The 27,072-nt window shown below is 40.9% G+C and overlaps 1 protein-coding gene, 1 non-coding gene and 1 pseudogene across 4 annotated transcripts in view; 1 reads left to right on the top strand and 2 right to left on the bottom strand.

The window, feature by feature from the left end:
• The window catches only part of svild (supervillin d), a 63,781-nt gene extending 39,014 nt beyond the window's left edge, over positions 1–24,767 (bottom strand). Inside the window, exons 1-2 of one of the 3 annotated variants that reach the window (XM_017483374.3) lie at positions 24,327–24,767; positions 3,817–4,280 (exon numbers count right to left, since the gene is read on the bottom strand). In XM_017483374.3, the coding sequence (XP_017338863.1) occupies positions 3,817–4,145 (329 nt within the window). In that variant the 5' untranslated portion in view covers positions 4,146–4,280; positions 24,327–24,767. Of the gene's footprint in view, positions 1–3,816; positions 4,281–14,178; positions 14,200–24,326 lie in introns of those variants that run through there. The other 2 variants (XM_017483376.3, XM_017483375.3) reach the window with 2 other exon arrangements.
• LOC128634540 (uncharacterized) lies at positions 5,300–26,964 on the top strand (annotated as a pseudogene).
• trnaq-cug (transfer RNA glutamine (anticodon CUG)) lies at positions 25,886–25,957 on the bottom strand. Its single transcript has one exon. It is a non-coding gene; the product is annotated as a tRNA-Gln (tRNA).
• Positions 26,965–27,072: the final 108 nt, after the last annotated feature.

Here is a 27,072-nt window from a genome sequence, read left to right as displayed (position 1 = left end):
TAGTTCTCGTTCAGGAGAGCTCTTTTATTCCTCAAAAATACTGACAGACAATAGGGGTATAACCAGATGCGAGTATATTTTCTGGAATGAACAGGATCATGTGTTTTAAAACCGGCACAAATACAGCTACAAACAAGAGAATAGAGGCATGACGCACAGAAAAGGCACACGAGCAGGAGGTTTTTACTTTCGTGCGAGCATGAGCAGTCATATATGAACGTGAAGTGTGAAGTGTGCTTGAACCCCTGACTCGGGCCCCATGAGAGCTGTAACTGAACCACTGATGAGCCTTTAGCCTTGACCTTAAACTATGACTGTCAGACCTCTCAGAGAAAGGTCAAAAGTCAACTGCATGCACCCTGATCAACCAGGCAACCAGGGAAAAGACGAAACAAAGGGCAGAGGAGAGAAGAGAAAATAATAAATCAGTCGAGGCAGAGAATGTGGTAAAAGGACAAAAAAAAAAAACCATTGCGGATACTAGTGCACGGTCATTTAGGAGTGCAGGATGCACTTTCAGAATAGGAAGCAGAGGGCACGTAGAGCCGCGTGCCCTCAAATGCATCACACATTTCATTTCCTTAAATTCACTACAATTTTGACATCCTCATATTACACGGCTTTTGATCCTGCTCTTTCATGTAGTGGATATGATCCGAGCTGTAAAACGTGTCAAAATCTCTGTGCTTACAGCTTCGCGTCGCTTTTCCGCACGGCAAGAGATCTCATAATACTAGCGGACTGTGTGTTATCACGGTCATGTGGGCTGGAAAGATTTCCATGAAGCACAGAAAGGTGCAAACACAACCTGGGGCCTTCAATGTGTAAACACAGAGCAGATGGGAAAAAAAAGAAAGGCTGGCCTGACAGCTAACTGTTTTACCACCAACTCGAGTGTATTAACTGGATCCCTGTGCTATTGCTATGCATGGACAAAAGACTTATTATACACAAACACTGCAAACACAACATGGTGTTATAAGCCTGGAGCCTCCTGAACACATGTGTAATATGCTTTTGTGGCATATCAATAGCACTATTATAGCTGAAAGTGTAGTTACTGTACTGAAAGTAACTAGTAGATACTTTCTTTTAACAAACACACCAGAAATCTGTCGCTTTTTTTCATGGAGCGTTCTTCTCATGTCTTTTTGTGTCACGTGATCGCAGTATAGTCTAGTGGAGTGTCACATGGTCACAGTTTAGTCTTCTATTAAGTGTATCCTAGCCAGTTGGCCTGGGAAATCACCTTGAATTCTGCCTTCACAGTTTCACATATTTACATGTACACAGTGAAAAAAGATGAAACTACTAGGCTAACTGCAATGCATTATATCACGACGTCTCATCAACGGCAGAATAAGAATGTTGCGAGGTATACTGCAACTCACACGCTTCAAGGCAGATTGGCATCTACATGCATGATTTACATCTTTCGAGTTTGTGATGCGGGACGGGTGGACACGGTGGGTTAGTGGCTAGCATGTTTGCCTCACGCCTCCAGGGTTGGAGGTTTGATTCCCGTCGCCGCCCTGTGCATGTGGAGCTTGCATGTTCTCCGTGCATCGGGGGTTTCCTCCCCCAGTCTAAAGACATGCAGGCTGATTGGCATGTCTAAATTGTAAATTCTCTGCCTGTCCAGGGTGTCCTCCACCTTGTGCCCCGAGTGCCCTGAAAGATACTCCGGGCTAGCCTAAGTAGGATAAGTGGTACAGGAAATGGTTTGATGGATGTAAGATTGTAATGTTCCATTGACCTGTTTCTTTTGAACACCAATCATGACAAACAGAAAAGATGCAACCTTTTCATTCAACCCAAAAAAACCCTAAACTTGTACATTGTCCTTTTCTTCCTTTTGTGTAATTTGCACTTTGATTGGATAATGTTTGCTGACTATATCTGCTTCCTTATTCCTGCAAAAGTATTTTGGGAAGAAAGGAAGACAGAGTAAATATTCTACCTGGTTCGTGTTCATTACAACCATGACTGTATTTCACGTGCGTCTCCTCAATCACCGCTGATGACGTGTTAGGTAATGTGTCAGAAAAATAAAATGGGCTAAAAAAAAAATAATTGAAGATCGAATCTAGCGGGCGTTTTGTTCTGTTTAATCACCTAACAAAACTGTCATTGCCAAGAATCTAGAGTCTGGGCTAGACAGAAATCAGCCCCAGTCTCACGTCTTCATACCATTTTGTGCATTATTCTTACGACTGTTGGAGGTGCTGTTGCGCTTGGTTCCACAAAAGAAAAAAAAATTAATTAATTAATTTAAAAACTGCTTTAAGAGATTTCTACACAGCGGTTAATCTGATGCCAAACATGAAACATTACACTGATCTCATTATATCTTTGAAAGCCAAAGGGGCTTAGCCCTGCTAGGTTGTTGTGAACAGCAGTCCCTGCATATACATACAACCCCAATTCCAAAAAAGATGGGACACTGTGTAAAATGTAAAAAAAAACAGAATGCAATGATTTGCAAATCTCATAAACACAGATGTTATTCACAACAGAACATAGAAAACATATCAAATGCTTAAACTGAGGAAATGGACCGTTTTAAAGAAAAAACAAAGTAATTTTGAATGTGATGCCCGTAAAACACGTCTCAAAAAAGTTGGGACATGGGCAACAAAAAGCTGGAAAAGTAAGTGATATTAAAAAGAAACAGCTGGAGGTTAATTGGCGACAGGTCAGTAACATGACTGGGTTTAAAAAGACTATCTCAGAGAGGCCTTCTGAAGTAAATATTGGAAGAGGGTCACCGATCGGCGAAAAAACTGCGTCTACAATTTTTGAAAATAAAAAATGAAGCAAGTAGAAGGAAGTAGAACAGCAGAAAACTAGAGAAAGAAATGAGGACCTGATGGAGCTGGTAAAGGTAAATGCAACAGTTTCTCTTTCCTGCTGTTTAACGTTGTAATTTTTTACTGTTTAACAATACTCTGAATTGCAATAAAAAAAAAATGCACCACAACCCCCAACCACCCCCCTCTTTTCTTTTGTGATCACAAAATATTCTGTTTGTAGAACCTGTTTATACATCCCTTTTTCTGACACTGAGACAAGACCTTGTAAGAAGTCAAGACCCTGACCTGGGCAGGACTCGATTCTTTATGAACATTGACAAAATGGATGACAGCCAGAATGACAGGTTGCTTACGTAATAACGCCCTGAGCATAAGGAAACAATGGTCGACTGTCATGTTCATTGTGCTCAGATTATCTCATGTTCTTCAAAGCTATTGAGTGAGAATAACAATGTACAGTCCAGTACAAACCATAAATACGTCTGTTTGGTGTAAAAAAAAAAAAAAAAAAAAATTTAAAGTCTAAGGATTCCTCATATTAAGTTAAATGTACTGATGCAGGATGCAGGAAACAAGGCAGTGAATTGCTGTTCGAGTGCATTGTTTGTACACATCCAAGCACAAGCCTGCAAGCAATTCCCTTTGAAAAACGCCAGAAACCTCGCTCATGCACTCTGTCAGGATCAAACAGGAATGCACTTCTCTTTCTAAGAGCAGCTCCAAACAAGCTCCAAACAAGGAGGGAAAAGTTTTATCCCTTATTAACCTCATCCACACATCGAACGCATTCTTATTCGGCTGATTTCAACCGCCTTGTTATCTACTCTATACGAGTGTTTACGTTGAATCCCTGTAGGTGTAATCTCTCAGAAGCGTGAAACACCCAGCAGAGAGCTAGTTTAGTCTGAAACAGCTCGGGTTTCATAACAGCAGTACATGCCCTGACCCAGCCCTCGCTCTAAACGTGTCCTGTAGCAGAATTCATAATGGATTCGTAACTCACCCGTGCTGGGATCTTGTTGCGGTTCCCTGTTTCTTGTTGGTTTCACTCTGCACTTCTTTCTCGTTCTCTACTTCCTCCCTGACTTTAGCTTCAGCGGGCTGATCTCGTGTACAGACAGTGACCTCTTTAGGCTTCTGCTCTGTGCTAGGGGCCGTGTCTGGAGCGTCTGCGCTGTCCTGATGTTTCTCCTTCCTGGTGTATTTGGAGGTGAGGTCCTCCAGGTTGGCATATCGCTCTGCCAACTCACGCCGCCTCTCGGCCTTGTAGCGTGCGATGCGCTCCGCTTTGGAGTCAAGTGCAGAGCCTGACAGAGTCTCTAACCCATCCATCCTACTGATAGCTACTGATGCCTGGGTTTACAAAAACAGCTCTCAATTCGGCGTCACTACTCTGAAGACTGGAGAAAAGGTTGGACTTGAAGGTTATTTTCCAGGGGATGATTCAATGTTGCTCAGAGCATCTCACTGTGGAGAGAAAAAAAAAAAGCATTTGCATAGTTGTTTTATGATGGTAGTGACAGACACTTTTTTTTAATATTGCACAACTCTTATAGAGAATTAAATCTTTGCAGGGCCAATGCTTGCACTCAAAGTTAAAATCTTACTCAGACAAATCACTTTTATTCACCACAGTTCAGCGACACCCTGCCCACTCTGGGCTCTGCCTCTCATGTTACCTCCATAGCCCAAAAGGGAAAGCAAGAGAGAGAGAAAGAGAGAGAGACTTTAAAATTGTCTCCATTGGCACAATAACCTTCACATAACCTGCAATTAGTCTATAGATATAAAAGCTTCGTCATCAAGAACACATTAGACCCCACCCTGTCCCTCACACCTACATCTGACCTACAAAGAAATTCAACAACCATTCATTAAAGACAAAAGAAAAAATGGAAGAGTCCCACGTTTATTTCCTCCCACGTTTCCTATTAAGCGTGAACTGAAGCTAAATTTAGTAGAGCTAAAACGCACGCAGGACCTGCCCATCAATTCTAATCAACTCCAACCACAATCAGACTTTGAGCAAGAGCTTTTGGCACCACTGCAGCTTCCTTCTGTGGACAGACACGTGATTGCATCTGTATTACGGTCCGTACTTCCTTCTCCTGCTTCCAAGCAATCTGAGTGTGTGAGAGTCTGTATACTGCATTGAGAGCATCGTTAAACGCAGTGTGCGGAGAAGGCCGCTTGCGTTTGTGGGGGTCCGAGGCGGGGGAGTGAGCTCGGCTCTGCTGGAATCGCTGCTGCACAGAGCAAGGGTTAATGGGCCACATCTGGGAGCTTGCATTTAATAGTTCACACTGCGGGAGACTTAAAGAGGCCGAGAAAGAGAAAGGAGAGAGGAAGGGAGGGGTAAAGAAGGAATGAAGAGGGCGGCATGAACCAAGCAAATGTGGCCAGAGAGGAAAAGTATCAAATATATTCGACAAGCATGATTGTGAGAGTCACAGAAAGGTGGAACGTGTGAGATAAGATGAACCAGCATGTTACTAAGAAGGAAGGGAAAGGGTGAGGAGCACTCTGAGGAGAGCAAATATGAGGAGAGGAGTGAGGGAATCACAAGAAAGCTGAAAGAGGAGAGGAGCGTTAGGAATGCTGGTGATCTCAGCTTCAGTGAGTGCTTATGGCTTAGAGCAGTCTCCAGTGACAAAGCTGAGGCTCACAAATCGGTGATACAACAATCTGATCAGAGCTAGCACGCTTTCTGCTGAACTGTTCATAACACCAAAATTCCATGGTATCCTTTAAATTATTGCTGCTTCTCAAGTCTCTGAGCAAGAGTTATGCAGTGTTTTTCCTATGAAAGCAGAAACTAAACTATTAACCCGCAGTTTGTCAATGTCTATGACTGTACATTGACACTACGTGACACTTTTATTACTGGCAAACTGCTTCTAGTTCAGTCCATGTGTCTTATTCAAAAGATGGAAAAAGCAGTTGTGCTTTATTATAGGGGCATCACATTGAATCAGAGTGTTTTGTGACTCACAACCTAGTATGTTTTTTTCTTCAATACTATGACTCGTGTGCCTCAAACACAAGCTAGTAGAAAGGCTTTAATACAGTGGTTTTCAAAGTGGGGGCTGCCAGGGGGCGCCCGGGGGGCCTCAACAATTTGGTGTGAAAAATAAATAAATACATGATTTTCTCTTTCTCAGTCTCAGACAACCACACACGCATAATCAATTCCTAATCCAATGTAATGTAAAGATGGAAGATGTAATTATTAATAATAAAAAAAAAGGGGGGATATATTCAGAAGTCTGTATTATTAATGTGTTTTAATGACATCTTGCAAAAGGGGGGCCTCGGTCAAATGTTAATGCCATTTGGGGGGCCTTGCCCTGGAAAAGTTCGGGAGCCCCTGCCTTAATCTACAGAATGGTAATGTAACTGTTAAACCGGGGGTGTTTAAATAAATTTATAAAGGTCGAGCTACAGTACAGACATTTCATCAGGGCCATTACAACAGTCAGGATAAGCATTTAACATGACTGAATGGTGACCAAACAATTCCCTTTAACAGTTACAGTGTTGTGAAATATATTTCTTTTGTTTCTGTCTATATCTCATACTAGATAGTTTTATATCTTCAAACGAAATACAACATAAAACAAAGGCATCCTGAGTAAACAACAATCCAGTTTTTAGTTTTATTTTTTTATTTTATTGAAGCAAATAAAGTTATCCGACACCTATCCACCTGTCACCAATGTAAAAGTTAATTGCCCTCTTAAAATCTGGTTGTGCCACCTTTAGCAGCAATAACTGCAATGAAACGCTTCCGATAACTGGAGATCAGTCTTTCATTTACTTGTAGGATTAGGATTTAATCCTATGCTTTGGATCATTGTCTTGCTGCATAATCCAGTTGTACTTCAGTTTCAACTTAAGGACTGAAGACAGACATTCTCCTTTAGGATTTTCTGATAGAGAGCAGAATTCATGTTTCCCTCAATTAATGCAAGTTGCCCAGGCCCTGACGCAGCAGAGCATCCCCACACCATCACACTTCCACCACCATGCTTTATTTTTTTTTGAGGAATTCTGTGTTTGGTTTATGCCAGATGTAACAGGATGTACCCCTGTCTTCCAAACAGTTCCACTTTCGACTCATCAATACACGGAACATTCTCCCAAAAGGTTTGAAGATCACCAAGGTGTGTTTTGGAAATATTCAGACGAGCTTTAATGTTCTTCTGAGTTCTTCAGTGGTTTTCTCCTCAACACTCTTCCATGGATGCCATTTTTACTCAGTGTCTTTCTGATATTGGAGTCATGAACAGTGTTATAAGCCTTTATTGATGCAAGAGAGGCCTGTAGGACCTTTGATGCTGTTCATGGCTCTTTTGTGACTTCCTGGATGAGTAGTCGCTGCGGTCTTAGGGGAATTTTGGATGGTTGGCCACTTCTGGGAAGGTTCACTACTGTGCTGTGTTTTTCCATTTGGAGATAATGCCTCTCACTGTGGTTCTTTGGAGTCCCAGAGCCTTTGAAATAGCTTTGTAACCCTTCCCAGACTGATGTATTTCAATCACCTTCTTCCTCATCAAACAATTCATTTATTTGTGCTATACACCAAAGACATTTGGGTTTGAGATCCAAAGATGGATGAGACAAGAGCTAGCATTTCAGCTTTTATTTCCTGGTATTTATATCTAGATGTGTTAGACAACATAAAACACAGAACCTTTTGTATCAGAGCATCCAATTTTTAGGTGAGAAAAAGTATAGGAACAGATTTGAAGTAAAGTAAAGTAAATAACACTTAATATTTGAACGCATATCCCTTTGCTTGCAATAACTACATCAAGCTTGCGACTCACTGACATCACCAAGTTGTTGTTTTCTTCTTTTGTGATGCTTTTCCAGACTTTTCGGCGGGTTTCTCCCTTCAGTCTCCTCTTCAGTTGGGTTAAGGTCTGGTGATTGATTTGGCCAGTCTAAAACCTTCCACTTTCCCCCCTGATGAAGTCCTTTGTTGAGTTGGCAGTGTGTTTTGGATCATTGTCTCCCCGGATGATAAAGTTTAATCCTGATTCATTTGGATGCATTTCTCTGTAAGCTGGCAGACAAAATGTTCCTGTAAATTTCTGAATTCATTCTGCTGCTATCATCATGAGTTACATCATCAATAAAGATTAGTGAGCCTGATCCAGAAGTAGCCATGCAAGCCCAAGCCATGACACTACCTCCACCATGTTTCACAGATCAGCTTGTATGTTTTGGATCATGAGCAGATCCTTTCTTTCTCTACACTTTGACCTTTCCATCATTTTGGAAGAGGCTATTCTTGTTTCCTAAACTTTCGCTAAAATCTGAAATAAAATATAATAAAATAAAAGCTCAAATTCTAAACTCTCTTATCATATTAATCTTTTGATCTCAACCCCAAATGTCTTTAGTCTACAGATAAAATAACTGAATTGGCCTGGTTGTTCCAATAGTTTCAGTGAGGACTGTAAAAACATGCGATTGGTTGCAATGAGCTGCAACAGTTTCTAAAACTGGAGCCGTGGGACCACAGTCAGTTGTTTTCATATGTTCAATCAGTTCTGCTATATAATTTTTGGAATGTTCAAATCCACTGAAATACTTTGCTGGAGCCATGTCCAGATTATGATCCACCGGTTGATGACCCATGGGTTAAAGAAAAACAGTAGATGAAAGCAGAAACAGAGCAATACCACAGGAACTGCAAAGCCAAGTGTGCATTCACCTGAATCTACATCCCTCAGGTGATAAATGCCTACTGAAGTCACGTTAGTGAGTGTTTGCTAAAACTCCACACCATACCAGAGTATCCAGATCGAAGAAATGAGAGCAACATTATATTAGAAGGTACACTCCAGGTAATAAAATACAGCATAATCCAGAGTATCGGCCCCATCTATAAGTCTCAAACCTTTTTTTTTTACTGTAATTATAAATGAGTAAGCCAAGTCAGTGACAGGCCCCCAGTAATAACAGGGCTCTGGCATAAAGCCTCAGCATCAGTCGAAAACGCATAAAATGCCAACAGCAATCCAAAACAAAGCCGCACAAATGACCTTACTGAGCAAATCCAAGAAATAAATCTTATAGTGATTCTGGAACTAAGATTAGAAGAGAACGTAATTCAAGAAGTCATTTCAAATCCTAATGTGCCCTTTCTAGCATTACCTATAAAGGCTGGAACCAGAGCAGCACTATGTCAGAGCCAGAGAAAGGGACTTGCTTCATTTGGAAACGTATCTCCTGTTTTTTCCACCAAACAAGGAGAAAAAATCAGAGCTATGAGTCATTTGAAAAGCTGGGTATATCAACAAAGGAGTGATCTACTTTTTTTTTTTTTTTTTTACATAACACACACTGATAGCAATGGCTCAATGAGCTTTAAAAAGCTTGCTACAGCTCAAAGAATACCTAAAAAAGGAGTTTTGAAAGCAGTATTACTAAAATAATTGAGAGCCATATTTGTGTGCAGTACATAGTTCAGGGATCAGAGAGTCACAAATTTTGCATACATTTTTATTCATTGTATTAATCAAACCTGCCACATGACAAATAAAATCTACTGCAACATGTCATTATATTCCTTAATTTGAGTGAAATATGTTTTTGAGATTTTGAGTATCCGCCTCTTTGTCTCTGCTACACAAGAGGGTATGCTGCAGGAGTGTTCATTGTGCCTCTTGGTATCCTTGACCTCTGACCCCTGCCTTAAAGAAAGGAGGCTGCAGGCCAATAGAGGAAGCTCTGTCTCAGAAAATGCCCACTGTGTCATATCCTGAGAGTATACTGTAACGCATTATATCCACACTGTTACTGAAATCAGTGTCCATCTGTTTACTGGAATTTTCTCTGTGGATCTACTTCCTGACTGTGTGCCCCTCCTTCACTCATACACAAAATCAAACACCAAAGCTAGAAAAAGTCTGTATTTCTTTTTCTCATACCCTTAATCATCACAGCACAGGAAATCATTTACCCTATTTTTCAAATCCTCACTCACTATATAGCCAAAATATGACCATCACACCCCTATGCCCTTGCTGAACATCCCATTAGTGTTCCAGTTCATCCCAGAGGTGTTCAGAGGGGTCGAGGCCAGGATACTTGAGTTCACACACTAACATTGGCAAATCATGTCTTTCTGGACCTTGCTTTGTGCACAGGAGCATTGTCATGCTGAAATGTGTTTGGTTTAGCCCTTTAGTTACAGTAAATGGGAAATATTAATGTTTGCTTCCAGTGTGGTGGGAAAAACCAACATATGGGTGTGATGTTCAGGTGTCCACAAACTTTTCGCCATATAGTGTATCACAGCCATCCATGGCAGGGAGTCCAATAGAGTGGGAAGAGTGGGAAGAATGCTATTACTCTCTCTCTCTCTCTCGTCAGTCAGAGCGACAATAACCAATACTGGGTGTCTGTGACCTCATGTATGCGGAAGTTAACTCTTTCCTCAGAGCGTGTTGAGCAGCCCTGTAATGTAGCATGACTGGCAGTTTAAAAAGATGTAATATCTGGGCTCATGTGTCTCAAAGGAAGCACATGTTGCATGGTTTGTGACATTTTTTCTGCAGGCAAATCTTTTTTATGTTATGAACAGTAGGCCTTATTTATCAAGCTGGATACAAGCTGGGTATGTGGCTACAGTGTAGATTTACTTCTTTCCCTTCCATTTCCATGTCACACCATTTTTTTTTTCAGGTTTGTCTTACGCAAACACTTACACACAACTTCGCTAAAAAAAAAAAAAAAAAAAAGAGGCCCAATGTATTTAGTTTATAAATCACATCTGTTGGCAGCTCCTTGTACATGAAGGGCCAGCTAATATAAGCTCTACCAATACTCAGCCTAAACATAGCTGGTCCGAGGGCATGCTTTTGACACCAGTTTTCCCCTGACACCGGACACGCAGACTCATGCCACATTCTTCCTTCCGCTTCCATGGCTCGGCTTGTTTGCTTTTCTTCCAGATCTAGGGACCACCAGCTACGCTGTGTAGCTGCCGGTCCTTGAATCTTATTCAGCGTGTGCATGATGTAAGAGAATTAGTGCGGTGCTGTGAGCTAATACTTTACAGTTTTTACGAGTCTGAGTAACACGTTGGACCTGTTACCTGCTCATATCAAACTCCTCGTGTTTGTAATCTATTGAAATCTACAGTCAGACCAGAACAACTGGAGGCAGCAACATTTTTATAAGGTTAAGGATGCTGCAATGATGGTAATCAAAATGTTATCCAGGTTTTTCTATCATTTACTGCCATCCTTTATTTACTTTTGATATCACTATTCCAACAGTAAGCTATGGTTCTTATAAAGAACCACAGTCAGATGTCCCTACAGCTTTCGCCTGGTTTCCCACTGAAGCTAAGCAAGGTTGACCCTCCAGTACCAGTACCTGGATGGGAGACCTTGGGAAAACTAAGGTTGCTGCTGGAAGTAGTGTTAGTGAGGCCAGCAGGTGGCGCTCACCCTGTGGTCTGTGTAGAGCGTAATGCCCCAGTATAGTGACGGGGACACTATACTGTAAAAACGCACTATCTTTCAGATGAGACCTTAAACGCGAGGTCCTGACTCTCTGTGGTCATTAAAAATCCCAGGACACTTATCATAATGAGTATACCCCTGGTGTCCTGGCGAAATTCCCCCACTGGGAACTTCCTGGTGAAATTCCCCCTAATAATCCCCATCTCTGAATTGGCTACATCACTCTCTCCTCTCCTCTAATAGCTGGTGTGTGGTGGACGTTTTGGCGCACTATGGCTCTCATCGCATCATCCAGGTGGATGCTATGCACTAGTGGTGGTTGAGGAGATCCACCCCTCCCCCTCATTCTATGTAAAGTGCTATGTAAATGTAACTGTAACTAACTAACTACCTGATCCTAAAATAGTATGAGGGGTTATTTAATGTAAATTAGTGAATTTTTCATGGACACAATACAGCCATCCTATGCAAACAAGCATTTGGTACACCTACGCAATAAGGCATGAAGTTCCTTTCTGTTTAAGGGTCAAAGCCAGGATACTATGAATCATCACTGTGATGGATGTGCAAATGCAAACCAGCAGTTATGAGCTCAACTCCGTTTCTCTCTCAAAGCCAGAGCAAAGCCTCTTGGGTCAACAACAGAGGAGCACAGAGGCCTAATGTCTGCACACAGGCACCCACCTTTGATAAATCATTCTCTCAGATCTTTTCAACACCCAGCATGTCAATTAGGGCTGGGCAATATGAACATATTAATATTGTGATATAATAACATCATTATACTACCATAGTTGGCATCATATTGGGATCAAGTGCTTTGTAACTTCTTTGTTGCTCACTGTAAAGAGTAACTTTTTGAGTGTAAAATGCTTTAAAAAATGAGTCTATAGTAGCACTTTGAATTTTCTGAGCAAACCCTAGCAAAATGACAGCTAGCGATAGTGATAGTGATATACAGTATACATAAAGACGTCTTGAAGTGTTATGATATAATATTTTTGCCATAATGCCCACCCCTAGTGCCAAATTTAAAATCATGTTTTACTTAAACAGTATTATACAGAAGCAAGCACTCACAGTATTGAGTTTTGGGTGTACGTTAGTGTCACCAAACCAGAAACATCATGCAAATCCTTGCCAACAATAACCCTATTAACAAATGAGCAGTGTTGAACAAACACGGACATAAAGTTACTCAGTAATAAGTGAGACCTCACATACGTGAAACCTAGGAGCTGAAAGTTTTAAAATTGTGGTTTACAAACTGCATGTATACACCAGCGAAAGCAACCACTGACACTACGGAAATGTCCACACAATTTCCTGACCACACTGTTGCTGATTTGCAAAAAAGGTATATTTGAAATGTTATGCTGTTAGAGCATATTACATATTGCATATCATGAAAATGTCTTCAAGTAATATGTTATAAAACAATGTGATATAATGTATTAGAGGTGTCATGATCGGACAGTTTGGATCAAAGCATCGATTGAAAAGGCAACGCTTGAACGAATCATAAATCGATTCTCGAAAAAGAGCAGACAACTGGGGTGGGAAAATAATTCAGATGTTTAAACTGATGTGTAAATATTGTTATCGAGCTGATTTGCCCGTAACTCTGAGGCAAACTCCACATTAATCCGGATAGATCTGAAAACGCTCTCTGTCTACAGTGGCATTTTCAACTGTCTTCTGCTCGTCCACACTGAAACGTCTGAAAACGCTTGCATTCTTATTCTGCGCGTGTATAAAAACGTGAGAAGCTTTGGCCTGCGTCGTTTCTGTCAGGCGTTCATTTCAAAATGCAATTTGCAGGTTGTACAAAGTGACATTAATCTTTAACAACACTATCATTCTGGATAGCAGGCACAACAACTGCGGTACAACATCTTCCGCCATCTTGTGTGTTTTGAGTTGAATGACTAAAAACACGTCATAGATTTTATAATATCGCCGTTTTCCCAGTTCACACTACAACGCATAACCACCGTTTTCAAAATGTATCCGCTTGGGAGAATGTTTTCGAAAAGCTCCATTTTCGCTGGACAAAAACGCTGTCTCGGTGTGGAGGCAAGGCCGAAACGTAGAGAAAAAGATGTTTTCGAATTTATCTGGATTAAATTGGACGTAGCCTGATACTTCAAATAGTCCTTCTCTACATCATCATCATCACGGAATTAATGGTAGGCCCGCCCCAGATTCTGAACAAAGGTGGTCACATATCAACCAGAGGCTACTAAATCATATTGTATTGGATCATACAGTAAGCACAGCAGATTCAATAGTATTGCCAAATGTTACTTTTTACGATCAGCAATCGTATCATATCATGTGGAAGCCTGAGGGTTTTTTTTTTTACTGCCTTATACTGCTTTTGATTAAGGCTTATGGTTGAAATTCAAATGGAAATAGTGAAGCATGTAGTTTTCATAAAACTGCGTTGTTTCCCCAAAACAAGTAGTTTTCATTTAGAACTTAAGAAGAGTCACAAGACGTATTTGGGAACTTTTACATTTTGACTCCCTCATGAAGCTGACTGAGAAGATGCCAAAAGTGTGCGCAGTTTCATCAGGAATACTGTGAAGCATTTAAAATGCATAGTTTGTATTCGTTTTACACTTTTCTTCGCCACTGCATGTCTCAAATGCCTTATTTAATAGTGTCTTCACTGTATTTATAATGTCTTTATTATTATTATTCTAAAATAATAGAAATGACCAAAACTTCCTATAATCAGGCATGTCCAAAATTTTGACTCGTAGTATATCTAAAAATCTTTTATTGGCAATTCACAATGACTACCATGAGCAAAAGAGCAAAAAAAAAACATGCATTATACAGCAACCAGCACTTAACTGCTTTCTAAATGCTCTTACCTGCTCTCAGTCACACACTGCTCTCCATCCACATATTTGGTCTCAGCCCAGGAAGCAGGAGCAAACCAAATGAGCTAATAGAGAAAGTGCAAATGTGTCTGAGAGAGAGAGAGTGAAAGAGAGAGAGGGTGTGAGGGCGTTTGTGATTGTTGCGGCTCATGTGACCAGCCATGGGGAGAGGGGTCTCAGCATGCTTCATCAGTCTGTAATCCAATAACTCAATCTGACATTTACATGTGCTAAGCAGTGGCTTAGGCCTAAAGCAGTTCACTATAACAGTCTGGCCAACACATAGCGGACATCTCCGGGCTCGTCACACCATGTACAGTACACCAGCCACTCAGTGAGGGACACGGCAAATATGCTTCCCCTCTTTAAACCACCATTTCTTCTTCTGTTCTCTCCACCCCTTCCTCCACACCCTTCCACCATGTGTTAGTGGGTGGTTTTATTGCTTTGGAATGAGGTTGAGCGATGAAGACTCAAGTGGAGAAAAATGGATAAACATTGGATAAAGATTACAGGTACTTTTTACTTTTCACCTCAAGGCATCAACTGTCCAATGGCCATGGATCAAGACTGGCATGAAGACTGACGGTGTTTTTTTTGTCATTGCAATTAGGGGGCCTAATTTATCCAATTCCATAACATCCAGTCAATAAGTCACTCCACAGTATAAAGGCTGCTTCCGAATATCTCTACTACCCTACTGCTATCCCATAAGGCAACGGGACTGGCGCGGACGAGGCAGCGTCGCCTCTTTTTAAGTCCAGCGCTATAGGTATTAAACGTTGCTCCTTGTGGTTAAACCGTACTTGTTTAACAACACCTGAATTAACTGTTAACTTGTTGAACATTTAAACAAGAAAAAACAAGTGCCACAGAGTGCTCTAATCAGGCTGGCTCTATAAGTTTTTGCGGTTATGACGATGTCGTAAATCATATGACAACAATGCCAACATGGTGGATGTAGTATTTCAAGACTGTATTCATACTAGACACATATACTGATCAGTATGTACTGTATCAGTGGCCGAGCAGAATCCAATGCTCTACGTTCTGTCACACTGTCTCTAAAATGGTACTTAAATGACCCTCGCTTGGTTAGATTCTTGATTTCGTTTCATTTAAAGTACTCGAAGTCAGCTGACGTGGCGTAATGATTTGGCGTCATTATTCCTCTATCAGCTCGGAAAAATATCATTTCGAGTAATATTCTCTCTTTATAAGTAGTTTTCGTTTGACGGAACGCTCCTGATACGATAATGGAAAAGGGTTTTTTGATGATATGTCAGTGCCAAGCTAATATCAGCCTTAGGCAGTCTGGGGATATTGTACCCTTTTGAACACTGTGACATGAGCGTGCTTTTCTGAGCAAGACATAGTGACTGAATTGGAAAAGTTAATGGGTTTTGTGGCATCCTGTGTTTAAAAGTACTTCAAACGTTTTGTTTGAGGACATCAAGCAGAGAGTAAACGAGATATCAACATGCGCTAACACATGGACAACAGGAGAAGTCTTATATTTCAAGCATTTCTACATTCGATTGCCTGACTCTGCACAGAGTGCCGTAGTGTAATGGCAGGATGTCATTTTTAGCGTGTAAACTTGTGCGTCTGAGGCTAGATTTATTCCAGGTGGTCTGTTTTTGCTGACACGTAAAAACAACAGTCCAACAGTACTTGCTCACTGGCGATGTCCATTGAATGTCCTCTTGCTGTGAAAATAGATGATTCTTGGGAATGTCACGGCAAAAAACAAAAACAAAAAAACATACGGCATACTGATATCACATATTTAATTAAGCTCATATGTCTCAGGTTTACAGCTCTAGGATGTCGCCGCATCTCATACCTGCATGTCTCAGGTTTCAACACGGCTACAATTTCTGCTTTTTCTACATCTACAGACTTTGTCGTTAATGACTGAAGCATGTGATTTCATTTTGTGTGACGGCTCACAAGACTATCTTCTCTGCTGGAGTATCACAGGTACCATAAACACATTAACAAGTAGGCTTACTGCAATTAAACTAATGGGTAAATGGAAGTGTTTCATATTAAAAGTCACACTGCCTGCAAAATATACAGCCAGTATTCCAGGAAATACAGCAATTGGATGGATGGGTTACACTTTGTGCTACAACACCCACACACCACACAGAATTCATAGCATACACAGATATATTGCTAAACTGTGCTCATTTACACCCCAGATGCCTCTGCATACTTCCCTTTCCCCAAAACCTGTCTCTGCCAAAAGCTGCTTCCACTCCAGCCCACTGAGTCTGGACTATTAAATCTTTTAAATGATCACCTCTTTTATCTGGGTGCTCATTACAACAAGGCATTCATCATCGTTTCAGATCATGCAACAAGACACAAACTGCAATGCCAGCCTACGGAGGCCTGTGTCAGCACAAACAACGGTTAGAGCAATATTTGTTCCTGGATCAGTGCCTCTGCCCATTCAGCCCTTTGTCCTTTGCTTCCAGCAGGCTGTTTACACTCTTCAAAACAAGGGTAGAGCAAAAACACACGCATTCACTAAACAAACTACAACTTATTCATTACGAAACTGTACGCACCAAATCAAGGCTATAAAATCATAAAGTGTGAGAGAATATCCATTCATGCTTAGGCAAGACGGGAACTTAAGAACAGTGTTGCAAAACCAGGTATTTACCCTCACACCAAGGATTTTCACAAATGCAATGCAAGACTGAGTAAACACACTAAATAACACACACTCGTAACCCCTAAAGCCTTCTGTATTCGGATAGCACAAAGAGGAAGGGCGTGGCAGCGGAAGCTCTATCAGCCCAGAGGATCAGATATACTCTGGCCATTTAGACATTAGAATTTCCTCTGCAGGGCAGACAGCCGTGAAAAAGACATCACTGTTTTACAGTTAACCATATCGTAGGCTTGAAGATGGCTCTCTTTGTCACTAATTTCCTCAAGAGTGCAACCATGTTTCCGTCAGAGAGATTTCCAGCATGCTGCACTGTGATAATGGAAGCGACTACAGAACAGAGAGAGAGAGAGAGAGAGAGAGAGAGAGAGAGAGAGAGAGAGAGAGAGCGATACCAAGCCTAGATTTATGCTCAGTTTGACTAATACTCGCAAGTCAGAATTTCTGATCTCCGACTAGGAAAAAAGAAAACATCCCTTAAACTCCTTGGAGAGGTCTCCTCAACCTTGGGTTCAGCATGTGTCATCAAAAATCAAAATGGCTGCTCACAGCATGAACAGTAAACAAAGTAGCACTGCTTTACTTTTAAATGAGTTACACTGTATGTTTGCATTCGCTCTAGTCAATCAACATACAGACGTATTAGCTTGTTAAATCTACAATGGTGACTACACAGTTCGCTGTTTTGCGGTGGTAAATATACAACTCCGATTCCGAAAGAGTTGGGACTGTTTCAAAAATGCTAATAAAAACAAAGAGGAGTGATTTGTAAATGTACTTTGACTTGTATTTAAACAAAAAAAACTGTATAAAGACAAGGTATTTGATATTTTACCTAATCAAGTGCATAGTTTTTTTGAAGGTAAATATTTATTTTGAAATTGATGCATGCAAGACGTTCCAAAAAAGTTGGGACAGGTGCAATTTAGGACTAATAGCGATGTGACGAGTTGAAATAAGAAGGTGATGTGAAACAGGTGAGGCAATCGTCTAATCATAGTATATAAGGAGCCTCCAAAAAGTCCTAGTACTTCAAGAGCAAGGATGGGTCGAGACTCGCCAATCTGCCAACAGATGCGTCAGCAAATAATCCAACACTTTGAGAACAACAATCCCCAAAGACAAATCGGTAGGATTTTGGGAATTTCACCTTCTACAGTGCACAATATAATTAAAAGATTCAAGCAATCCGGTCAAATCTCGTTGCGGAAAGGGCAAGGCCGAAAACCACATCCACAGATGCAAGTTAAGTCTTTACTATGCAAAGCAGGAGCCACACATCAACATTGTCCAGAAGCACCGCCGACTTCCCTGGGCTTGGTCTCATCTGAGATGGACAGTAGCACAGTGGAATCGTGTTTTGTGGTCCCACGAGTCAACATTTCAAAACAACCGTCATGTTCTCCCGGCCAAAGCTGTTGGCGTCAGGTCCAAAAGCCAGCGTCTGACATGGTATGGGGTGTGTCAGTGCACAAGGCATGGATAACTTGCACATTTGTGAGGGCACCATTAATGCAGAAAGATATGTACACATTTTGGAGCAACATTTGCTGCCACCCAGAGCAGGACAATGCCAAACCACATTCTGCCCGGATTACAAGCACATGGTTGCGTAAGCAGAGAGTGCGGGTGCTAGCATGGCCTGCCTGCAGTCCTGACTTGTCTCCGATTGAGAATATGTGTTGTATAATGAAGTGCAAAATAAGGCAATGAAGACCTGTACAGTTGTGCCGCTGAAGAAATGCATAATGGCTGAATGGGGGAAGATCCCGCTTGCTAAACTTAAGCAACTGGTGTCTTCAGCGCCCGAACGCTTAATAAGTGTTATTAAAAGAAAAGATGATGTTACCCAGTGGTAAACAGTCGACTGTCCCAACTTTTTTGGAGTGTGTTGCAGTCATCAGATTTAAAATGAGTGTATATTTTCAAAAATAAAATAAATTCACAAAGTAAAACATCAAATAATGTGTTAATAATGTGTTTTCAATATAGTACAGGATGAACTGAATTTTCAAATGACTCTTTTCGTTTGTTTGTTTTTGCATTTTTCATACTGTCCCAACTTTTTAGGAATCAGGGTTGTACATCACTCATGACTTTTTGCTCGCTAGATTTTTGTTAACAAAAGCTGATCATGGACGCATCCACGTTTTTCCCCCTATTTAATAGCTTGAATGTACAAAGGTAAAAAAATGACATCGTTCCGAGCTCCAAATTCTCACTTCTGAGGTCATTCGAATGTATTAGTATCCTTATGAGGACTTTCCATAGACATTAATGCACCTAATCAGTCCGTACAGGATTTCACCCAGTTTTTGTGATTATTGCGGCCAAAATTGGAGTTGCACAAAATAGTTTTGCATGGACTTTCACAGTGATGTTTGTTGGTAAATGAGACCTTTTAGCTGTACTCATGTTTTGAAGAGGACTTTGGCTGAAGGCGGTTTGTGATGACGTCACATGACACGTCTTGGCCGAAATCTGCGGAAAATCTGCAGTAATTTGTGCTTGATTTTGTGTTCATTTCTGCAAGGTACTGGCTAATTAATGCTATACTATACCTAAACCTAACTTTAACCTCAGTAACCTTTTGTCTCTTTTAGTTTTCTAAATAGCTGTACAAGCATGTTAAAGCATGTACAAAAAAGCAGCTTGCCTCATGCAAACCAGCCAAATATCCCCACAAGGTCAAAACGGTCAGATTTAGCATATATCACACACCATTATCCAGAGAGATATTCCTATCCTTCCTGTCCTATTCTCCTTGGTCAGAGTTTACGAGTGGATTTTGCTATAGTTACACTAATCCAAGCGTTCCAGCTGACTGCTTTTAATGATGGTATCAATCTCAAGTGAATTTACTCCAGGTGAAAATCTGGAACAGGACGGGAGATAAAAGGGGGTTCTGTTTACACTCATGGGGTGTCCTGAGACCCAACACTGTCTGAAAGAGTGGAGATTAAATGACTCTGGTGCAGAGAGCAAAAAGGAGAAAGAAAGAGGGTGTGGTAGGAGAAAAGGAGAAGGGGTCTGAGCCAAGAATTTTAAAGACTAACATGTCTCTAGCAGTTAAAAAACTCTCTAAGGAGAGAGCGAGCATTTTGTAGCCATGCACTATTTTAACACTACTAAGTATTGATATCTTAAAGACAAACTGAAATTACAGCAACATTTTTTTCCCAATCGAGGTTCATGTCTCATGCCATTTTGCTGTATTTTTTCCCAGTCTGTTTAATTCTTGTTCGGTCATTGTCTGACAAAACCTCTAAAGAGGAAGTAAATGTGTAGGAACAGCAAGTTTAATATTAAGGTCACTTATACCGACTTCCCATATGTTTGTTCAATGAACTGTAGGAAAAAAGAGGGAAGTGCGGCAAAGTAACGTTACTACGTAGTTCCAGCTGTGCTGTTGAATTCCTCATTCAGTGACCAGCTGTGCAGCACGGACATCACAGTATGTCAGCAGCTATTAAAACGATGATATTAAGCACTAAGGGCTTTAACGGGTCTTATTGGAATCACTCTGCTCTCCAGAACCCAAGCTCTCCATCACCGAATCCTGGCGCTGTCATGTTCGTCCTCAGCAGGACTAAATATTTACAGTGCAGGATTTCCCAGCCAAGCCACAATTACTGTCACTGGATCGAAAAGTGGTGTGGAGGAAGAACACGAGAGGTGGTAAAGGCAGTTATTTTCAGATTACTGCTGCACACCATCCTTCATGTAGAAAGTGATCTTTAACTAGAACACAGTCTTCCCTCGGTTGCCGTATTGAATACAATAAATTGGCTCAAACAGTCCGTCCAGGATTTAGAGATTTTGCAATCACAGAAATTAACGCAAAATCAAGCAAACCCCGCAATATTCGGAGGAGCTTGCAATTTTTCAAAATCACGCCAGAGACGTCATCACAACGCGCATTCAGCCAAAGTTCTCGTCAAATCACGTGCGTCAAACGGTCTCATTAACTAACAAACTAGGAAAGAAAAAAAAACACACACACAAAACTCAGCAAGTTGCATCGCAAATTTTTATATAAGCCACAACAAAAGCATTTCTGGCCACGACAATCCCCAAAAAAACCTGTACAGACTGCTCATCAATTTTACTCCTCTTGCACCATAGCAATTTGCTGTTAATAGTTTTCATATTTATTAAATAACATCAAATCATACTTTTTTATCTATTTATAGTTACCTTTAATGTTGTGGAACATCCCTGAAACAAGTTAGTTCCTGTTATCAAGTACGTTTTAACAGCTATAAACTGTCATTCCCTCACCAGCCTCTCTATTATTCTCCCTCTTGAAAATATTATAACAAAAAAATGCAGCTTGTTATGGTACCTGAGAAACCGAAACGTTCCCATATCGGAAAACCTAAAGTTACAGCTTCATCTCTGGCGGTCACAAAAAGCGCTGACAGTGGAGACTCCTTCCATAAACGTTAAATAAACGTCTTCTCACAGAACAATCCCCCATATCAATGATTACACACTTTCCCGAGTCAGTTTCTGCGGCCCGAACGCCGTTCACATCACTGTGGAAACAATAACGTGTTAGAACGGGGGTTTTAATATATTAATATAAACCTGTAATTTGCTTTGTTGTTGAAACTACTGACTAAACCAGGAAACAGATAACTAATCACCTTTGCAAACTATCATTTAAACAGATTGCACCGTGACTCTTTGGAATCGTTGCCTGCATTTTGGTATTGTTTTTAGACAGATTTCGATTCAGGCGTTCAGTGTGAACATTAGAACTAGACTAGGAATACGTGTGCAGTATAACACCTTGTATCCATTTGTCATTTTTGCTTCCAGGCTCATTTTTGGGCCTGCGTCTTATCCTCTTTGAGCTGCATTACAGCGAAATCCTACCAGTTTGTAATGATATGAGGCGATTAAGTGTTAAACTTGAGCTGTACACAAAGGCATTCCCATACTGAAAGCCCTGCTGCTTGTAAACATTCCAGAAGGTTCCAATAAGATGTCTCAACATCTGGAGTGAGATGAATGTCTTGCAGAAGATCCTGCACAACTATGGAGGCACAAACATGTTTATAAACACAAATTGCTTGCTCTGGAAATGCCTAAATACAGACCCGGTCCATGTTGGATTGTGGTCGATCGTTTTGCTGTATCAGTTCCCAGCAACCATTAAGTGCAGTCCGAAAATCTGTGGCTTTAGGATACTCGAATAAAACCAGGCAGGGCTCAGAGTATCTCAGCTTTCACTGTGTGTAATCCAGAATGGCTGGTCTGCAAATGGAAAAGTAGCAGTCACACTGGATTTACAACTCACTATTTTCTCAACTGGGGTGGAGCAAAAAAAAAAAAAAAACCCAAAACAGGTGAATATGGGCAGTTCTGCTGCGATGTGATTTTAGAAGGACGATATGAAGAAAATAATAAGCACAAAGTCTAGTATGAATGCATTCACTCCATTCTTATTCCAAAAGGAAACTGAATCGGCCTGAATTATTCTGAATCACAATGTGTCGCAGGCCACACTGGCACTGGAACAGCTTTCTGAACAGTACGCACGCATCTCTTTTTATTACTACTTTAGTATTATCCGGAAAAAGTAGGCACAATATCCATGTAAGTTATCCCCAGTAAAATAGGTGTGGCTAGTGTGCAAGTCTATGCAGAGAAGGAGGCATAATATAAATACCTGTCAACTCAATTAGAGGAGGTGTGGCCTCTATGCCTGTCATTCTTATAATGTCAGTCCAAGTGAATAGGCATACTATAATGCTGTTTTGGACTCAACTCAGAAACGGGAAGTCTGAGCTCAGAACTCAAGCTCGGTATGTTCAAGCTATCCATGAAAGCTTGTGTTTTGTCAGCAACAAGCTGGCCAGCTAACAGTGATCATGCGTTTATGATGTATTTACTTTCTCCACAGAGAACTGTATGGTTACTAGGGATGAGTGATATAGACTTTAAACTATATAACAATATTTCATGCGATGAAGTAGAAAGTACACCGGGGAAGAAAGTACGCCGGGGAATTTAACCACGAAGCGATATCAAGCATTTTTGGCCTCACCAATCACAAACACACAAAAAAACCCGCCATAAAATCCTGTACGGACTGGATATACACTGCTAGCAAAACACGAATATAAAAGAAAGTAGGCAGGTAAAAAGGTCTTCCATTCTTCTAAGCCAAGAACAATCATCTTTACATCATTAGTGGTGCTCTTTCAAAATGAGGAACGTCCCGCTTTACCTCGGCCTCTCAGAGATGACACTTCACACATTTCGACATAATCCCTTGAGCACTAGTAACAAAGATGCTTGTGTGCACATCTTCCATTACACGGATCAAAATAAACAAGGTGGGTGAGAAGAACCTGGAATGTTCAACCTTTGATTTAAATATCTGCTAGGACTTGTCTGAGCTTTTAAGGTATTCAGCAGCATGTCTAACAGACAGCAGTTTGTTGTGTGCGCGTACAGTATGTGTGTACGGTGCCAATACCCTTTTCACCCCTTTGCTTTTGTTTTTATCTGCCCTTCCATCACTTCCTTTGCATTCATTGCTCACCTGAGGACATGTTTTAATTGAATTTATTTGACGGTCAGATCACAGATCACGTCACATTAGAGACGTGTCTATTCATGTATTATGAAAGGTTTACGACACTCTTCATAAGGTACTTTAGCTTGGATTTTGTGCTTTTTTTGACTTTTCCTTTTTTTAAGAGTCGCGTATTGTAAAAAAAAAAAAAAAAAAAAAAAAGGCCTATATGTTAAAGCCAGGGAATGTAGAAAGCAAATACACACACACACATACACAATAATAGAAGTCACAAGAATATTTTGTTCAGTGTGAAATATCTATAGAGTATTGTTTGCAAAATAATGAACCGGTTTTCTTGTGCAACAGCTCAATTCCCTAATCCGTGAGTCAGTACTCGCTGGGTGATGTGGTGAAGTCATTCCGAGCCTTTCTGCTTGTTTGCGTCTGCTGTTGTTTTTGCAGGTGCCTTACAGAACACTTTCCCAGAAGCTCGGAGGAACGCTGTCCAGATGTCCTCCTCGGAAAGGGCTTTGACATAATGACACTGTGCATGTCCTCATCATGCATACGGTTCCAGCGGATGGAAGAAAGACGAGGATCTTAATTAATATTTAAGAGGAAACACCAGAACAGAACCTTCAGCATATATAGCAGAGTGGAAATCCTCACATTTTTCTCAAGCAACCTACTAGGATGAACAGACAGAGAGAACCTGAGAGATACTGAAATAAACTCCTGAATCCTGAACCACACTTGTGATTTACACCATTTACACACAAAGTATGAAAGAGAAAGAGAGATCATGAACATAAGGATCATTAACATAAAGTTTCAATGCTCGAGCAAAGAATGAAGGAGATTTAGAAAGAGTGTGATCAACAAATACAGCCCCAGATACAAGCAAGGTCAGGTAGCACTTACCTGTGTAGTGTTTATTCCCAATCAGGCAGGAGTTCAGAGCTACTCCATTCACTTTCAGGACTCAAGTCTCCAGTCAAAGTTTGCAGCAGCAACACTGGCTCATTAGTGCATTTCCTCCAGACTGCACTGAATGTTAAACCGAACTAAATGTGCACTCTCATTCAAATGGTAAGTCTTTGTTGTTGTTGTTGTTGTTGTTGTTGTTGTTGTTGTTGTTGTTTTTAGTCGGGGGGGAGCTCGCGCAGAGATGATGCAGTTTCTCAAGCTTTTGTCTGGATTTGAAACAAGAAGTCTGCAATGTTTGCTTTCGGATGTGGCTAGTTTTAAAAGACAAACTTCTGTCAAACCCCACGCGTAAATACAACTGACAGTCCGGCTTCAGGGAGCAGAATGGACTAAACGTCCCAGCCGTTTCGAAAAGTTGAAATCCCGCCCTCTGTCCGCGCGCAGCTTTCACTCTGTTCCGCGTTCAGTCTGAACACAAAGCCTCGGCACTCAGGCTCGATCCCAAACCGCGCGTTCTGGACACATAGTGCACTACACAGGCCCTGCGTCATTCCATACACCAACGCAGAGCGCTTACGTAGGGTATAGGGAGTCATTCGGGATTTTGCTCACGTCCAGTCACATTCACTGTGCTTCTTCTTCTGTTTACGAGAAGAGAACTAAATAAAATAATCAAGATTAGAAGGGTTTTCAAAGTTAGCTAAAGACACCACCATGAAGAGCTAGTTAGATTCAAATAGTGGTATAAACTTTATTTAAATGGGCATATTTGTACTTAAATATACACCATGAAAACAAATAGCGTTGGTGCTGTTTTCACAGGCCATATGTATTCATTGTTTAGTTTCATTGTCGTTAGTTAGCTACTACGAGGAAAGTTTTCTATGCACGTGCTAATTGTAACGTCCAGTGATCCGGGTATTACACACGTTATGAGCTGCTCCTGACACTCAAAATTTCAGAAGTCTGCAGAATACTTCTGTCCTTAGATATTTCTCACTTTGGTAGTTAGAAAATTCGGAAATAGGTATGTTTTGTGTAAAACTCTACAGTTTAAATGGAACTCGTCTGCCCTCTGCTGTTATTCTGGGGTATTACACATTTTATAAGCACACCAATGTAATGTCATAAAATATAAAACTACAGTGATGTATTCACGAGGAGAAAGAAAAATCTCTAAATTCGTGTGGAGAATCATTTGGTTATCATCCGTTTGATGTGTCGTGTGTTGCCATTGTTTCAAGCCTCCACTGTATTGCTCGTGAAAATTGCTCTTATTGCTTATTGCTCTTATAGGAAAATTCCTCTTAGAGTAAACAGGCAGCTCTGTAACACTGTATATATATAAGCCTTTATTTGTCATATTCACACTTTACATAAATAATTTGTTAGGAAGCTGCGTTTAGCCATGATGCAGTGCCCCTGGAGCAGAAAGGGTTAAGGGCCTTGCTCAAGGGACCAACAGTGATAGCTTGGCGGTGCTTAGGCTTGAACCCTCCCCTCAAACCATCTTCTATATAACTGCTGAGCCACCTCTGCCAAAGAGATAAGGCAGGTCCCACCGAGATTTGAACTCGGATCGCTGGATTCAGAGTCCAGAGTGCTAACCATTACACCATGGAACCGCTTAAAGGACACTCATTACAGGATGAAGAAAGAGTCCCAGTCATTGCTGGCTCAACTGGCCAGTATACCGGCTTGAGAAATGGGTGGGATAGTCGTTGCTACACATATTACATGGACAGAATAAACAACGGCATACAAAGTACATTAGAAATTCATCAGAGATACTAGGTATTTCAGCTAAATGGCAGCTAGCTGTTTTTTTTGTTGTTGGTGGTGGTGGTGGGTTTTGTTGTTGTTGCTCTGTGGTGCCCTCTGTAGACACCAAACCTCCTAGAACATTTCTGCACTGCCATCTGAAAATGAAAAAAAAATTGAGGCAAGCTTAGAAAGCTCTCTCTCTCTCTCTCTCTCTCTCTCTCACACACACACACACACACACACACACACACACACACACACACACACACACACAGACAGTTTTGGTCTAGAAATCCCTGTGCAACAGATGGAGCATAAGTGATTCATGCAAGTAGAGCAAGACAACAGAATGCTGCTCTCCACATTCACCAGCACTAATGCCAAGGGTGGTCTGGATAACTGGAATGAATATCAGCCCATAAATATGACTGGTCATAACTATCTGGACTCTTTGTATTCTTCTTCATGACTCCCTGTATATCTGTTCCACAACTAAAAACTAGAAAAACACCTAATGGCTGGAATCACTATTTCATTTATTAAAAGCTTGTATGAACACAGTCTGAATGCAGATTACAGAAACAAAGAATCAAATAAAATCACACTGGAGAAGCAGGTCATCCTCAAGAACATCAACATTACCAGATTAGTGTACAATCAGAAGTTGCTTGATGATTTCAGAGTAAGGACAGTAGCCTTCTTATGCTCTGAGGGAAAGGGATATATAGTGGATAAGAAAAGTTTACACACCCTTATTGAAACTGGAGGGTTTTCTGATGTAAAATCAGAAATCAAGAAATCACTCATTCACTCACTCATTTGCTTTTAGTAACCACTTTATCCTGGTCAGGGTCATGGTGGATCCTGAACTTAGACCAGGAATACACCCTAGATGGGCTCACAGGGCACCATGCATACACATATTCAGAAACTCATTCACACCTGGGGGCAATGTATCTTAGCCAATCTCCCTACT

This window comes from Ictalurus punctatus, chromosome 13, assembly GCF_001660625.3.
Source record: "Ictalurus punctatus breed USDA103 chromosome 13, Coco_2.0, whole genome shotgun sequence".
NCBI lineage: Eukaryota > Metazoa > Chordata > Actinopteri > Siluriformes > Ictaluridae > Ictalurus > Ictalurus punctatus.
Note: the sequence above shows the minus strand (reverse complement) of the source record. Positions and strands in the feature narration are given on the sequence as shown.